The sequence below is a fragment of the Micromys minutus genome, assembly GCF_963924665.1.
Source record: "Micromys minutus genome assembly, chromosome: 3".
Lineage (NCBI taxonomy): Eukaryota > Metazoa > Chordata > Mammalia > Rodentia > Muridae > Micromys > Micromys minutus.
Genome location: NC_137972.1, coordinates 13,402,874 through 13,420,490, shown reverse-complemented (window position 1 = coordinate 13,420,490; position 17,617 = coordinate 13,402,874). Strand labels below are relative to the sequence as shown.

Below are 17,617 nucleotides of genomic sequence, written 5' to 3'. Positions count from 1 at the left end.
GAGATCTTGTCTTAAAATAATGAAAACATAACAAAAATACTGACAGAAAACCACTATTCAAACTGGAGCAGACAAGCCCAACAGCTACGCAGGAAAAGAGCATCAGAAAGACACACCAAACATCACTCCTCCACTAGAAGGCAGGGCTCTTCTGCAGAGGACACAAGCTAGGAATGCCCTTGACCTTGGTAGAGTAACTCTCTTTGTTTAGTCCAGGCCGAAAGGGAAAAACCCATAAGAACATGCACTTTTTCAACCAGAGAAACCGAAACTCTGCCTAGCATGGGGGAAAAAGAAACACAAAGCTTTGAGACCTCTGGAGCCTCCTCCTGGAATGGGACATCATGAAAGGAGCTCACACAATCACCAACACCACAGAAACCGGCTGTGAGTTACATTCCCAGCACTCAGGAGGTGGAGGATCAAAAGTTCAAAGTCACCCTGAGCAGGGTTCAAGGGACTGTGTGATAGTCTTCTCAAAAGGCGGGAGAGAGGGTGAACCCAACAAATGAGTTCCTAGACAGGAACTCGTTAAACAGGGTGGGCAGCCAGGCAGACTTGAAACATGAAGTAGGGAAGGTTGTCACCAGGCCCTCAATCCTCTGCACCTTCTTTGGTTTCCGGCTTTCAGGTTCCTGTGGCCACCTCCCCAGTGCTGGGTTTAGAGATAGGAACCATAGCCAGGTTGCCATGACTACATAAAAGAACAATATCCACCTTACTGCAATGTCAGTGAAACTTTTCCCTAAAGGAGTGTTAGTCTTCTGCATCTAAGCTTTGGTGAGCAAACATCTGGAGGCCCTAATGACTGTTGCATCTCCAGACTAGATGATGTCTAGACCTCTAGATCTGCCTCCTCAGCCTGACACGAGACAAGCATTTGCTCACCCTGCAGAACTAAAATCCCATGTCCTTCAAGTTTGAAGTGAATCCAAACTCTGCAAGCTCTACTGTATAACTCAGAGCTGATGGAGAGTCGCTGATGCAATACCTTTGTTTTGACTTGGTTTGGTTTGGGTTGTGTCTTTCCACATACTCCTGTAGCAATTCCTGGCCTTGACTTCCATGGGACACTATGGTGGATACTGTGGTCAATTTGACAGAATCTACGATTGTCTGGGAGACGGGCCTCCGAGTGTGCCTATATTGGGGATTACCATGATCTAAACGGTTTTATTTAACGTGGGAAAACCTGCCCACTAAGATATCATGCTTAGACACTTGATACTTCTATGAACCTGTGTCTGTCTCTGCAGCCCAAACAGCCCTTGTCTCAGCCTCTGAAGTGCTGGAATTATAAGTGTATAGCATCCCTGGCTTAAAGCACTGGGTTTTTGTTGTTGTTTTGATTTTTTTTATTGGATATTCTCTGTGTTTAAATTTCAAATGTTATCCCCTTTCCCCCCCACTTCCATCCCCCTCCCCCTCCCCCTCCACTTGCTTCCATGACGATGCTTCCTCTCCCAATCACCCTCCACCTCAGCATCTTGGCATTCCCTTAAAGGTGTTTTATCTCTTGGGTATTTATTTAGAGGTGTGTGTGTGTGTGCGCGCCACAATATGCATAGAGATCAGAGTTCAAACTATGATAATCTGTTTTCTCCTTCCACCTTGTGGGTTTAGGAGATCAAACTCAGGTCCCAGGATTGGTGTCAAGTACCTTTAAACATTGAGTCATCTCACTGGACTCCAAAAACCCTTTTAAAAGTAAGGCTTCTGAGAAAAAAAAAAATAGATAGCACTTCTTGGCATGTCCACATCTGGAAAAAGTCCAGAACTGCCCAGACTGTAGCAGCTCAAAAAATTAAAGAGGGTCTGAGAGGCTGAGGTCAATGAGATGGGCTTAAAAGGAATTCATTCCACACAAAGTTTAACTGTCTCTTTAACCTACACATGTGCACCCACTCGGGGGAAACTCGAGTGTGTTATCATGAAGACATCTGCACATTCTCTGAAACAAATTCTGAAAGCCGCAGAGGGGCAGGATGGAGCTGTCTGTACAGTGCTTACGGAGCATGCACAAACTCTTGGGTTTGCTGTCAGCAACGAAAAATGTCAGATGCCTGTAATCCCGGGACTGGGGACGTAGAGGCAGGGGGATCAGGGAGTTCAAAGCCAGTCCAGGATACATGAGACCACTGACTTAAAAAGAAAGAAAAGGAACAGAAAAACGGAGAGGCACGGTAAATGCCGTGGGTTTGGTGGGGCTTTTTGAGCATGATCACACTTGTAAAATGGTTTAAAACAATATTTTAAGTAGCAATTTCGTGCCTGTAACAAGTATTATTTGCTGGGGAATTTCCTCTGATGTTTAGAAGCTCTGCGTTTTGAACACACTGATTGATTAACCCACAGCTGAGTCTGGGTGCTCCGCAGGCTTGGCTGTGTGGCTGCAAAGAGAGTTCTCTAAATTCCGACGACTAGCACAGTCGAGAGGGCTCTGCCCGCTAGCCACAGCGCCGCCAAGCGGCGTCCTGCAGAACTGCGTCCGGAATTCTTCAGCCTTCCCTTCCTGATGACAGAACAAAGGTGCGCTGTGCAGCCTTGCAAGGTCTGAGGACGAGTTTTTCTCCAACACGTAAACTGTGTCGCAGTAAACAGGAAAGACACATAACTGGTTACCAAATTAAAAATAAATATTAAATAAAAATTTTTGGAAGTGTATGTCAAGAATGATATAGCAGGTGTTTGGTAAGGACAAGTTTCTGGAGCTGGTTCTTTGTGTTCAGGGACAGAACTCAGTCAAATTGGTGGCAAGCACCTTTAACTGCTGAGCCATCTCACCCACCCGGTTTGCCAGGAATGGTAGCTCACCCTTAACTTTACTTATTGGCCTGATTTCAATCTTCTAAAGAATAAAAGACTTCCTTCTGCTCTGGAAAAAAAAAAGTATGTAATTTAAATTAACATTTAATTTATCTTTATTTTAGGTACATTGGTGTTCTGCCTGTATGTATGTCTGTGTGAGGGTGTCAGATCCCATGGAATTGGAATTAGACAGTTGTGAGCTGCCATGTGGGTGCTGGGAATTGAACCTGGGTCCTTTGGAAGAAGAGACAGTGTCCTTAAGCACTAAAGTAATATTTTACTTTTTTTAATAAGACATAGACTCACTTCGTAACCTAGGCTGGCCTGGAAGTCACCTATTATAGACCAGGCTGACCTCAAACTTAGGACAGTCTTCAACCTCCTAAGATCTAAAGCATAAACCATCAAACCTGCCTACATCTTTCTGATTTTTAAATCTGTGTGTGTGCGTGCGTGTGTGTGTGTGTGTGTGTGTGTGTGTGTGTGTTGGGGACTAACCCTAATTCCTACATGTTAGACCATCACTTTGCCATTGGGTTATACCTTTTTATTTTAAGATGCGGGGCATATGGCTTTAATCCCAGCACCCTGGAGACAGAGGCAGGCAGTTCAGCGGAGGCAAGCCAGTGAGTAGCATTATTCCCTGGTCTCAGCTTCAGTTTCTGACTCCAGGCTCCTGCCTTGACTTCCCTTCATGATAGACTGTGATAGGGACATGTAAGGCAAAATAAACCCTTCCCTTCCCAAGTGGCCTTTGGTCCTGGTGTTTATCCCAGGAACAGAAGCAAGCTAAGCTAGCCACTGTGCTTGCTGAGTGAGCTCGGCATGAGTATGTGTGTATACACACACACAAACACACACACACACACACACACACACACCATACATACACACAATAACATTAAATTAAACAGGGGTCTGGAGAGATGGTTCAACAATTAAAAGCATTGGCTGTTCTGCCAAAAGACCTAGGTTCAATTCCCAGCACCCACCTGGCAGTTCACAACCACCTGCTTCTCCAGCTCCAGTGGGTCTGATGTCCTCTTCTGGTCCCCAGACATCTGTACACACCAACAATACACAGATTGGCTGCACACACACACACACACACACACACACAACACACACAATCTTTAAAATAAACAAGTGCCTGGTGGTGGACAGAGAGGCAGGTGGATCTTTGAGTTCAAGGTCAGCCTGGTCCTGGAGAACAGCCAGGACTACAGAGAGAAACCCTGTCTTGAAAGCAGAACAGAAACAAACCAAAACCAAATCAATCAATCACTCAACCAAGCAACCAGAACTGTCTTCCCTAAAGTCTGCACCCTAACATGCAAGGGCCAAGTGAGACAATGTCTGACCCATTTCATTTGAGAGAATTGCCAAGTGTGTAAAGAGAAGGAAGAAAGGAGAGAAAGGAAAACTCGGTTTTGTTTTATTAGCCTTTTGTATTGGTCCTTTGAAGGAAGCGAAAGCCTCTCAACCTAAAGGCATGCCTAGAGGTATCTTTTGTTCTTGTTGTCCTTTGTTGGTGACTAAGGTCTCACTATGTGACCCTGCTGGCCTGGAGCTTGCTTACTGTGTAGACCAGGCTAACCTTGAAATTCCAAATCCTCCTGCCTCTGCCTCCAGAGTGCTGATAATAAGGGTGTGCAGGCTTGTCAGCTTCTGTGGCTGTTTGTAGAGCAAGATCTAATTATTCTGTCTGGGGTTTTCCTTGGCCTTGGAAACTGGCTCAGACTACGTCGCCCTGGACTGCCTGAACCTTGCTATGTAGATTAAAACGGCTTAAACACAGATCAGCCTGTTTCTGCCTCCTGAGTGCTGGGATTTGAAGTGTGTGCACCTACACCTGGCCTGCACTGATACTGTCACCAATACCAAGCACAATCTTGTGTTATTTGCTGGTGTTTTGAGACAGGAGGGGCTTTAGGACCAGGGGTCGAGGAGCCAATCTATGGCCAAGAGAAAGGTGTGAGCCAGCTCATTAAACTCCCATCTTGCTGTCATCAGAACAGCAGCTTATTTTAGACTGTACACTTCTGTTGAGGTTGTGATCAGGCCTGTTAGCATTCTGCCTAAGCTCTGCTCCGCAGTTACCTGGCAACACCACTATAAAGGGGGCTGTTAGCCCCCTCCTCTCTTGCCTTCCTGTCCCCTCTCTCTCCCCATTCTCTCCCCTTTCTCCATGTGCTCATGGCCAGCCTCTACTTCTCTACTCCCCTCTCTCTCTCTGCCCCTACTCCCTCTTAACTCCCCTCCCCATGCCCTAGATGAACTCTATTCTATACTATACCTTTGTGTGGCTGGTCCTGAAAGGGGAGAGGATGCCTCAACCTGGGGTCCTGCCAAAGCACTTCCTTCCCCCACACCTTACTGCACCTCCATAGAACATATCTCCCCCCCCCTTTATCTTTTTATAAACACATCAAGGCCTACCGTGCCTGTCTGGGTGGGGCCGCTCATGTTCTCTAAGGAGACAAGTGAAAACGGTGAGGAACAAGCCACAGTGTGGTAGGAGGGCCTGAGTCAGAATACCAGCTGTCACACTGAGAAGTTCCAGTCTCATCATCTGGAAAATAGAGACGACCATAAACCCATCTCAGGTGAGGCTGAAGCAAGATCACCTGGAGTATGTAGCCAGCCTGGGCTATAAACCCAATCAGAAACAAGAACCAAAACCCACAGATATGTCAAGGACAAGTTAATACAGGTTGGCTGCTAAACAGCAATTCTTATGTGCAGCTCCTGTTAACTAGCCCATGAAAATGCAAACCAGTCCTTATTCCATTACAATAAGTTTCTTTTGTTTTGGGTGGTTTTGCTTTGGAGACGTCTCAGCCCAAGCTTGTCTCCAGCGGGTTCTGTGGCCAACAGTGACCTTGAACTCCTGATTCTTCTGTCTCCCTCTCCCAAGGGCTGGGAGTAGGAGTGTGTGTCACCATAACCCAGTAAAGGAAAACATTCTCTAAATGTACTTGTCCATTTCTAAATGACATGTAGATTTCAAACAACACCAAGGACCCAAATCCTGAGTCACACAGATGGTGAGAGAGAGAAGGGGTTGTCTGACGAGAGGTGAACGTCATGGGGCTGAAAGGATGGATCACCAGTCAGGAATATACACTGTGCTTGTAGAGGACCCGCGTTTGCTTCCCAGCACCTGTGTTCAGCAGCTCACAACAGCCTCAATTCCAACCTCAGGATCCAATGCCCTTTTCTGGCCTCTGGACACCCCAACACACTCATGTGTGTAAGTAAGGTAAAAAAGTATAATTTCAGTAAAAGGCCTCATGTCTGAATTTACAGGAGAAAATGTAGTCAAAGCTAGCCCTTAGTGTCCTCATGGGTCACGGTAGAGTCACAGTTGAAGATCTCTGATTGCAGACAGAAAAATGTCGCTCCTCTCTTTGGCAAGACTAGCGGTGCCACTTGCTCTTGGCGGGTATATGACTCAGAGAAGTATACCCAGCTGGTATATGACCTAGGTACTGTGGATGGGTCACAGCTATGAGGGAAATGCTTAGTCCAGTACGAAGGCTCAGTGGGAGAAGGTGCCTGTAGTCATGTCTAAAGATCTAGGTTCAAGCCCCGGAACCTACCATGGTGGAAGGTGAAAACTGACTCCTGCAAGCTGTCCTCTGACCTATGCACTTCTACCCCACCACCTCTGACCTCTGCAAGTCTACCCTACCACCACCTCTGACCTCTGACCTCTGCAAGTCCACACTACCACCACCTCTGACCTCTGACCTCTACAAGTCCACCCTACCACCACCACCACTAAGTAACATGAATTTAAATAAAAGAATGTTTAAGGCTTCATCAGCTGATTGGATTAGGATGAAAACAAAAGGCAAGGAATGTAAATGACGTCTCCCAAAGGATGATTAAACTTATCATGGTCGGCTTCCCAGCCAGTTCTACTGGGCTCTGCTATATGGTCTAGCCAGTGCCACCCTCCGCCCCTTTCCAGAAAGTAATATGCAAATGTAGTGTTGCTTAGCTAGAAAAAGTAGGTTCTTGAAACGCACTGCTATGGGATTTCAGTGGATCCGTAGGCCTGTTAGAAAAGCTCAGTAGGCTGCCAGGCAGTGGTGGCTCACACCTTTAACCTCAGAGGCAGAGGCAGGTGGATTTCTGTAAGTTCAAGAACAGCCTTATCTATAGAGTGAGTTACACAGAAACTCTGTGGATACACAGAAAAACCCTGTCTCAAAAACAAAACAAAACAAACAAACAAAAAAACCAGAAATAAAAAAAGAAAAATTCAGTAGGGAAAAAATAAATAAAAACAAAATATAGCAAGACAGAACCAAAAATAGAAGACTGTGTATACTAACCCAGTGATAAAACAAAAATAGCAAAGTGTCTTTTTCTTTTACATTGTGTGTGTGTGTATACTCACATGCATGTATACCACAACATCTGTGTGGAGATCAGAGACAACATGCAAGAGGTGGTTCTCCCCTTCCACCATGTGGGTTACAGGGAATGAACTCAAGTTCTTAGGCCAACTTACCTGCTCAAAAAAAAACCTTTGAAACGAGCAAAAAAAAAAATATTTAAATTCTTTATAAGTGTTATGTGTATGAGTGTTTTGCTTGTGTGAATGCCTGTGCACCACAAGTGTGTAGTGCTCCAAGACGCCAGAAAAGGTCATCAGATCCCCTAAATACAGATGTCGGTGAGCTGCCCTGGGCACCGGGGTCCTTGGGAGGTCAACTGTAACCAAGGAGCCATTGCTCCAGCCCAGGAAAGAAAGTTGTATGGGCTCTGATAGAGGGAGCACAGCCAACCATGAAAAAGCAACCAGAACAAAATCCACAGGGACAATATCAGTATCAATAGTGAATACAGGTTATAAAACGGAAGTTTAGTGAAAACTAAGTAAATCAATTATGTTTATAATTAAAGCTTTTTTTTTTTTTTTTTAATCTCTGGCACATAACAGTGAAAGAATTCTTAGAAACTAGACAAAAGTGTTTGGTGGGTTGGAGTTGATGGGCCAGGCGAGCTTCTTCTCCCTGGCCTCGCGGTCAAATGAGTCATAAATGGAGTCTTTGGTTATCGTCCTGCTCACGGGAGGGATTTCCGAAATGCCCACATAGTTTCTTTTGGCCATTCTTGAACTGGTCGTGATGGTGTAGGCATTGCTGCGGTAACATTTCATGGAGGACATGCAGAAAGTTTCTTTCATCCCTCTCCGAAAATTGGCATTGTAAATCGAGTACAGAGTGGGTTTTGAGGCTGAAGAGCTGAAAGATACCCACGTGACTGCCGTGAAGACAAGGGAGCTCTTCTTGTAGTCTTGCTCGTGGGGATGCCAGAGCTGAGCCACATGGAAAGGCAGCCAGGAGAACAGGAACACCAGGTTCAGGAGGAGAAACATCTTGACCGTTTTCACCTTTGTCCTGGGGACAATGTTCATCGTCCTCCTCAGGGTCCGCCCGTCGGTGCCTATTCTCCAGATATACTTTATGACCTTTTGGTAGAACAGGATTATGAGGACAGAGGGGATCACAAAGCCCACCAAGAAGTGGACAACAGTGTAGGCAGTTCCCTCCCAGGACGGAGGGAGGAAGTAGTTACAGTGACTATCCCAGTTAGAGCCGTAGAAAAAGAACACGGGTGTCACAAAGGCCGCATCGAGGATCCAGGAGGCTGCAATCATTTTCTTGGCCTTTTCTCTGGAGACCTTGAAGCTCAGGGGGTAGACGATGGTGTAGAACCGGTCTATGCAGATGGAGAGGAGCACATAGACCTGCACACCCGGAGTAAGATACTGTAAGTAACGCACCACCTTGCACATGGCGCTGCCGAGGGTCCACCTCCCGGTCGCGAACTGCAGCAGGACAAACGGCGTGCTGGCCACGCTGATGAGAAGGTCGGCACATGCCATGGACACCACAAAGTAGTTGGTGGTGGACTGAGTCCTCCGGCTCCTGTGGATGACCAGGCACACCAGGGAATTGCCGAAGATAGAGAACAACCACAAAGCGCCAAAGAAGACGCTGGCTGTGGCCACCTCTCCAGGGTTCAGCTCGTACTGAAGGTCGGTCCCGTTGTTTGTCCAGCTGTGTTCCTCACGCAGTCCCATCGGGCCGTGGGGCAGCAGGGCCTCAGCCGCTTCCACGCAGCTGCGGTTCTGAAGGGGCACCAGCAGGGTAGCAGTAACCACGGGTGGCTGGTCGTTATCCATTCTGTGAGCAAAAACCACAGTCACTCTTTCCCTCTCAGTTCTAGGTAAGACAAGAACGAGGCCTCCTGTTAAGGTGGTGTGAGTGTAAGCTGCTGGCTAACAGGACAACCCTTGTTAGAACAGTCGCTATGACATGCAGTGAATACACAGCACTAGGTACGGGGCTGGGTTTCGAGTCCTCATTCACGGAGTCGTGTGCTTACCGCACTCACCCCCAGAGCACCCCTTCCTCCCCTCCCCTGCTAGTCGGTCTTCTCCCAGAAAATCTTGCTTCTACTTCACGTCTCTTTCACACCTATACACATTATACACCTACACACATATGTGTATGGATGATTTTATGTAGCTATTAAAAATCTAAGATCCAGGGGATCATTTCATTCTTTATGGCTGTGTAAGACTCTGCTGTGTGGGGGTGGGGGGGTCACTGTCCTCATTCATCTGTTGACAGACATCTAGGCTGATTTCATATCCTGGCTGTGGTGAGTTGTACTGCAGTAAACGTGAGTGTGCGGCATCTCTGTGACAGACTTCAAGTCCTTTGGGTGTGTCGCCAGGAGTGGTAAAAACACTACCCACCTTATTTGACACTGAGCTTGGTGTTTCTTGTCAGGACTTGTGCACTGTAAGAAAACATAACTTTTTGACCACATCACCCTAGCTGGCCTGGAACCTACCAGGTAGACAAGGCTGGCCCGGAACCTACCAGGTAAACAAGGCTGGCCCGGAACCTACCAGGTAGACAAGGCTGGCCCGGAACCTACCAGGTAGACAAGGCTGGCCTGGAACTTGCAGATTCTCCACACAGCTCAGTAGTTATGTTTTCTTGCCGTGTCCACATTTATTTAACAAGTAGAACAGGAGACTGAGTGAGGAAGAGAGTGCGGATGCCCACACAGACACACACAGAATACTTTAGGAGGTATGGTTTAAAGGAAGTTACATAATCTGTATTATCCACACACTACCTTTTTTTTTTTTTTACATAATTTTGTGTGCATGACTATTTTCCCTACTTGCATATAGATGCACTGTATGCAGGCCTGGTGTGTTCAGCAGTCAGGAGAGGGGTCAGACCTCTAGAACTGGAGTCACAGGCAGCTGTTAACTACCAGGTGGGTGCTGGGAACCAACACTGGTGCATCTCCATTAACAAGTGCTTCTAACCACTGGGCCACCTCTTCAGCCCCTCCACTGCGTTTTCTGACACAGGGTCTCAGACTGGCTCCTCCTAAGGGTCCTCCTGTCTGCTCTGCACCACGGAGATAACAGGACCACTTGACAGTGTCCAGCCTTTTAAATGGGTCCTAGGAGACCAAGTAAGGTTCTCATGCTTGCAAGCTTAGTGCTTTACTGACTGAGCCATCTCCCCGGTCCCCAAACTATGTTTTTTAAGTACTCGGCAATCAAACTGACCTTAGACTTTCTCATTCTTACGATGAGAGGTCATCTTCATTTGTGGGCTGAAATGTGATCGGATAGTGGATTAGCCTGTCCAGAACGGCTGTGGTGCCCTGTTGATTCAGCACTTAACTCTGTAAGTTTTCCGAGTTTGTTTTGCTCTAGTTTGGTAATGCACTAGGGTTTCCCAGGGACCTCTAAATATACAGATGCCTGCGTCCCATCCCCCAGCCCTGGGATTCTAAGTTAATGAGTCTGGAACAAAGGGCATCAGGGTGTTTCAAGAGTTTCCCAGATGACCCTCATGTTCCACTGGGATTAAGAAACAGAACTTCAGGTGGCTTTTCATGTTTCTATCTTCCCCACTGAACTGTGGGTTCTGGAGGAAGTGCTGGTCTTTTCTCCGTGCTAATAATTGCCTATTAAATATTAACTAAGTTGAACCATAAGGGCAGAGAACTTAAACTCCTCCCACTTGGCCCCACTAGACTTCAGCAGAAGGTCACCGTATGTCCTCTGGGGGCTGGGACAGCAGAGGCGTAGGAATAGAGGAAAAGGCAAGTGCTGAGAAGAGAGGGCAGGTGACACTGAAGTCACTCAGTTCCACTGCTACACTAAGGCAGAGGAAAGGAACCTAAGAGACCTCAGACAGGTCTACCCGAGCCAGGGGAAAGCCTGCTACTTTTCAATCCGGAGTTTCAGAGTCAAAGTTCTCAACCGACTCTGTTAGCCTGGAAACGAATATCTTTTGGGGAACACTTCTGAAATAAAAATGGCTGTTTAATTAATAACTATGTCTGGAGTCACCTATACATGGTAATTTTAGGAGTGACAGGTACAAAAAGGTACAACATATCTTTGTTCTGCTAGGACATTCTCCGCTCCCGGTGCTGGGGACTGAACCTAGGCCCTAATGTACACTGGGCAAACACATGCTCTACACTGAGCTACTGCCCTGGGTCATCCTTAAAGGGGCCTCCCAAAAGATAACGTCTCTAGGAAACAAAACAAACCCATGCTTGATTTTGCTGTTTACCTTTAGAGTAGTGCCAGACTACTCAATATTAACTATGAAGCTGTATGTTAACTTAAATATTTCTGTCTAGTTCAAGAAATAATCCCAAAGGTTAGGTAGGCACTTGCTGCCTTGTAGGAAATTAACCAGTTCTGTGTCTAACCAGTTGACACTGCTTAAATGCTCTTTTTTTGTTTGTTTGTTTTTTTGTTTAAAGATTTATTTATTATGTATACAGCATTCTGCCTGCATGTATGTCTGCAAACCAGAAGAGGGCACTAGATCTCATTACAGATGGTTGTGAGCCACCATATGGAATTGTTAGGAATTGAACTCAGGACCTCTGGAAGCTTAGCCAGTGCTCTTAACCTCTGAGCCATCTCTCCAGCCCCCTGACATTTTTTGAATGCCTCTAAATCTGTGTTCCTTCCAATGCTCTTTGAAGCACCTCATGTCTCCTTCAATGGTAAGTGAGTAAACCTTTCATGTTCATCATGCTTGTGTAAGTTACATACTTAGCTTTTTGAAACTCATTATGTGATCGAGAGAAAAGACTGGAAGCTAAGGAGATGAAGGAAAGGACCACAAAGAATAGAGGGGCTGTTGGACATGACAGTACATGTCTTTAATCTCACCACTAGGGAGACAGAAGCAAGTGGATCTCTATGAGATCAAGGCCAGCCAGAGCTGCCTAGTTAGACCTTGTCAAGAGAAAAACAAAATGCCAGAGCGGCACATTTGATAAACTTTGTGTCCTATGAAGGGATGACCTCAGCTAAACTGATCACGGCTAGTCAGTTTCTATAGACATGCAACATCACACCTAGGAGGTGCTGGAACTCTAGTAAGGGGACTGTAGAAAAATGCTCAGTGGATAAAGTGCTAGCCATGTAGTATCAAAAAGGAGTTCTGGACCTCCCAAACTCACATCAAGCTGGGTGGGCACAGGGGCCTGGCTGTAATCCCAGCCCTTGGGAGGCAGAGACTGAGGATTCTCAGTGAGAAATCCTGTCTCAGTAAGTAAGGTCTAATGTCAACCTCGGGCCTTTGCACACACACATAGCACACATGCATATACACCACACACACGTACCATACATACACACATACATTTAAAAAATCCCTAATAATTGACTTTTTTTCCTCCTGAATTATCCAGATTTTATTACAAATGTTCATAAACATTCTCACTTCATTGGAAACCAATTCTTATATTTGAGATTTATTTAAAATTTAATCTATGAGTGGTAGTGTGGGCATTTGGGAGGCTAAAGCAGGAAGTAAAGCAGGAAGGTCTTTTCAACGCCAACCTGGGTGACACAGCAAGACTCTGTCTTCAAAACCATTAAATCTTAGCTTAGGGTTCTCAAATGCTAGTTTTTACATCCTGTAGTTCAAAATGTTTCTTTTTATTTAAAGCACACACACACACACACACACACACACACACACACACACACACGTTATTGTCTTCAGAGACACCAGAAGAGGGCATCAGATGCCATTACAGACGGTTTTGAGTTGCCATGTGGTTCCTAGGAATTGAACTCAGGACCTCTGGTAGGGCAGTCAGTGCTCTTAACCACTGAGCCATCTCTCAGCCCTGAAATGTTATCTGTAGAATGGTAATATAGACTACGGCAGCTACAGTTATTTGAGAAAAATGCAGTAATTCAATTACAGTGGGACTGTGACAGCATACCTCACCCACAGTTAATGCTTCTTGTGGTCAAGGATGGCCTATGTGGAATCCTTTCAGCCAGATGGTATCACTACCCCATCTCACAAGTGAAAAGAGCTTCATGACCAGGGAGTCCTTAAGGGATCTGATCTGAATCCAGAGGGTCATATGGGTTGGACTTGGGGTCTTTCTGGACTCCTCATCCAAAAATAGGAATATGAAGCTATTCCCCATAGCCTCTTGTCTATTCACAGAGGCGTGTATTCAATTAAAATGTGTGACATATCCATCCGTAGCTGAGGAGTTACTGACAGTTGATGGTGGCCAGGGAGTGAGTTTTCTTCGTGGGCGTGATCCCTGGTAGGATGACCATGTTCTACTGGAGGGCCCACAACCATGCATACACAGGCAATACAAACTGGACTCAGCGAGTTATCTAATTTAATGAGAGAGAGAGAGAGAGAGAGAGAGAGAGAGAGAGAGAGAGAGAGAGAGAGAGAGACCCAAGACTCTTCACAAAAGCCATTTATCCTTAACAAGTCCAAACTACGGGACTAATATTAATGTGGTCACTACGGTACATGGTACACGGTATGGTGTTAAAGACTTATGGACGCACAATATTTGCTTTTTAATCACTTGTGATAAACAAAACTAACCACCACTTATACTCTAAAATACCAGACAAGGTCTGTGTGTTTCACATAATTTTCAGAGGCCAGGAGAGCTTATATCCCTCCAGGCTCTCATAACTACATCATCATTCTTTTATAGTCAAGGTCTCCCATAGGTGTGGTGGCACAAGGCCGTAATCCCAGCACTTAGGCAGGAGGACCACTGAGAGTTGAAGGCCACCAGGGTCTATAAGCAAGTTTCAGGCCAACAAGTTTCAGACTCTGCCTCAAAGGACATGAAAAGGGCCAGTGATTGCTACTGGGCACTTGCCATGCAAGCCTGAGGTAGGATGCTAGCCATGGAAACCTGAGAAGCTCAGTTAGATTCTCAGAACCCACCTGAAGAGAGAAACAGCTCCTAAGAGTTGTCCTCTGACTTCCACATGCATACTATGAAACGCACACTCCCATACATCACACACATCCACAGAATAATAAAAAACGTTTAAAGACACAAATACTTCATTAAAATGTATTCTTTTAAAAAAAGATTTATTTACTTATTTAATTAATGTATGTGGGTACACTGTAGCTGTCTGTCTTCAGACACACCAGAAGAGGGCATCAGATCTTATTACAGATGGTTGTGAGCTACCATATGGTTGCTGGGAATTGAACTCAGGACCTCTGGAAGAGCAGTCAATGCTCTTAACAGCTGAGCCATCTCTCCAGCCCATAAAATGTATTCTTTATGTTTGTTTGTTTGTATATTTTTTGAGACAGGGTTTCTCTGTGCAGCTCTTGCTATCCTGGAACTCGATTTGTCGACCAGACCGGCCTCACACTTAGATATCCATCTACCTGTCTCCTGAGTGCTGGAATTAAAGGTGTAAGCCACTGCTACCACCACCTGGCTAAAATCTAGCTCCTTTTTAAGAGCACTTTTTTATTTTAAACAGTCCAGATCTCTAGGGTCTATTGAAGCACCAAAGTTGATGGATTTGGTGAAAATGAGTGCAGTGTGTAGTGTGATACACCAGAGTGCGGGTGTGTACTGTGATACACTGAAGTGTGGTGTGTATGTGATACACTGAAGTGTGGTGTGTATGTGATACACTGGAGTGTGGTGTGTACTATGATACACTGGGATATGGGTGTGTATGTGATACACTGAAGTGTGGTGTGTATGTGATACACTGAAGTGTGGTATGTATGTGATACACTGAAGTGTGGTGTGTATGTGATACACTGGAGTGTGGTGTGTACTGTGATACACAGGAGTGTGGTGTGTACTGTGATACACTGGAATGTGGTGTGTATGTGATACACTAGGATATGGGTGTGTATGTGATACACTGGAGTGTGGTATGTATGTGATACACTGGAGTGTGGTGTGTACTATGATACACTGGAGTGTGGTGTGTATGTGATACACTAGGATATGGGTGTGTATGTGATACACTGGAGTGTGGTGTGTACTATGATACACTGGAGTGTGGTGTGTATGTGATACACTGGAGTGTGGTGTGTATGTGATACACTAGGATATGGGTGTGTATGTGATATGCTGGAGTGTGGTATGTATGTGATACACTGGGATATGGGTGTGTACTGTGATACACTGAAGTGTGGTGTATATGTGATACACTGAAGTGTGGTGTGTACTGTGATACACTGGAGTGTGGTGTGTACTATGATACACTGGAGTGTGGTGTGTACTGTGATACTGTGGTGTGTACTGTGATACACTGGAGTGTGGTGTGTATGTGATACACTAGGATATGGGTGTGTATGTGATACACTAGGATATGGGTGTGTATGTGATATGCTGGAGTGTGGTATGTATGTGATACACTGGGATATGGGTGTGTACTGTGATACACTGGAGTGTGGTGTGTACTGTGATACACTGGAGTGTGGTGTGTATGTGATACACTAGGATATGGGTGTGTATGTGATACAATGGAGTGTGGTGTGTATGTGATACACTAGGATATGGGTGTGTATGTGATACACTGGCAGGCTGGGCAGTGTTGTAGCATCAGTGGCTAAGGAGCGTGAAGATAGCACCTCGACAGTGATTTGCCCAGAGCTCAGCCATATTCCACAGGCCAGGGACTGAGGATAAGGCACGAAGACATCCCCTCAACGCCCCTCCCTTCCCAAACACGGCGGGAAGGACCATCTTTCTTAGGTGTCTCATGATGACCAATACACCAACTGTGTTTCAGGCAGCTCTGGCCTTGGACTGCCCTCTTGTACTAAAACTAGTAACATCCAAGACCATGGACTTGAGTAAACACAGACTTAGGCCGCCATCTAGTGCCGAAACAGCAGCATCCATAGGCACAGGGGCCTGTCCGCACTGTAAGGACTAAGTAAAACCCATGCCGGAGCATGAAGACACGGACAGACAGACAGCTAACCTTTCAGTGTGCAGCCTACTACTCACATGAACAAGCACTAAGGACGTTTGGAAACTGGGGGCAGGGGGTGCAGCAACTGGCTTAGCAGGTTAAATAGTTTACTTAAAAGCCTGGATACTTGAGCTCCATTGCCAGAACTGAAGTAAAAGGAAAGGAGAACCAAATCCAAGAAGCCCTCTGGCCTTCACATGTGGGCCATGACACACAGGAAACCACCTCCTCCAAAACAAAAAGTAAACATTGTTAAGTGGAACTTTTAGGAAACAACAACAAAGAACTTGGCGATGATTTTCTTAGCACACTCAGGGAGTCATGTTCATCCATGGTCAGAACAGGACCCCAGAAACTAACCATAGAGTGATTTGTGGGCACTCTCAGATGGAGAATTAATTGACTAATTTTCTTTTATAGAACTAAGGACCGAACCTAAAATCTTATGCATTTTGTTGTTGTTGTTGTTACATGCCTTTAATCCCAGCACTTGGGAGTCAGAAGCAGATGGAGCTCTATAAATTAGAGGCTATCCAGGTCTACACAGTGAGTTCCAGGCCAGGCAGGGCTACATAGTGAGACTCTGCCTGCCTAAATAAATAAATAAATGCATACGAAGAGAGTGAGATAGAGCAAGGAAACAAAAGGGGGAGGGGAGGAGGAGGAACAGGAGGAGAGGGGAGAGGGGAGAGGGGAGAGGGGAGAGGGAAGAGGGGAGAGGGAAGAGGGGAGAGGGAAGAGGGGAGAGGGGAGAGGGGAGAGGGGAGAGGGAAGAGGGGAGAGGGGAGAGGGAAGAGGGGAGAGGGGAAAGGGGAGAGGGGAGAGGGGAGAGGGGAGGGACATCTCAGACATCTGTGGAGCATCCCATTCAACAACTACCTTTCTAACTAGCACATGAACACTCTCCAGGACAGACATGCAATAGGCCACTAACAGTCTCAACAAATGACAAACAAACAAAATCATACTTAGTATATTTTAAAACTATACTATAATAAAAGTAGAAATCAGTAACAAAAAACATTGCAAACTATACAAATATATAGATATTAACTTATTCTTGAACTACTAATGGAAGATATTTGTTTAAATTTCTTTTCTTTTTCTGTGCTTTGTTTTAAATTTTCTTAAGATTTATTTATTTTATGTACATGAGTATAGTTTAGCTGTCTTCAGACACCAAAAGAGGGCATTAAATCCCATTACAGATGGTTGTGAGCCACCATGTGGTTGCTGGGATTTGAACTCAGGACCTCTGGAAGATAACCGCTGAGCTATCCCTCCAGCCCCTGTTTGTTTGTTTTAAACAGGATCTCATATATCCCTGAGCTTCTAATCCTCCTGCCTCCACTTCCCAAGTGCTAGGATGTTAGGTGTTACCTCTTAGTACTGGGGAAAAAATGAGTCAGGAGGACTGTAGATCTGAGATCAATGATAGCTATGTAGTGAGTTACAGGCCAGTCAACACAGTGAGTTGCA

The 17,617-nt window shown here is 45.6% G+C and overlaps 1 protein-coding gene across 1 annotated transcript; it reads right to left on the bottom strand.

The window, feature by feature from the left end:
- Positions 1–7,780: 7,780 nt before the first annotated feature.
- Positions 7,781–9,019, bottom strand: GPR19 (G protein-coupled receptor 19; the record flags this gene model as incomplete). The annotated part of the gene is made up of 1 exon (XM_080914050.1): positions 7,781–9,019. The coding sequence occupies exon 1, from the start codon at positions 9,008–9,010 to the stop codon at positions 7,781–7,783; it is 1,230 nt and encodes a 409-aa protein (XP_080770176.1). The 5' UTR covers positions 9,011–9,019.
- Positions 9,020–17,617: the final 8,598 nt, after the last annotated feature.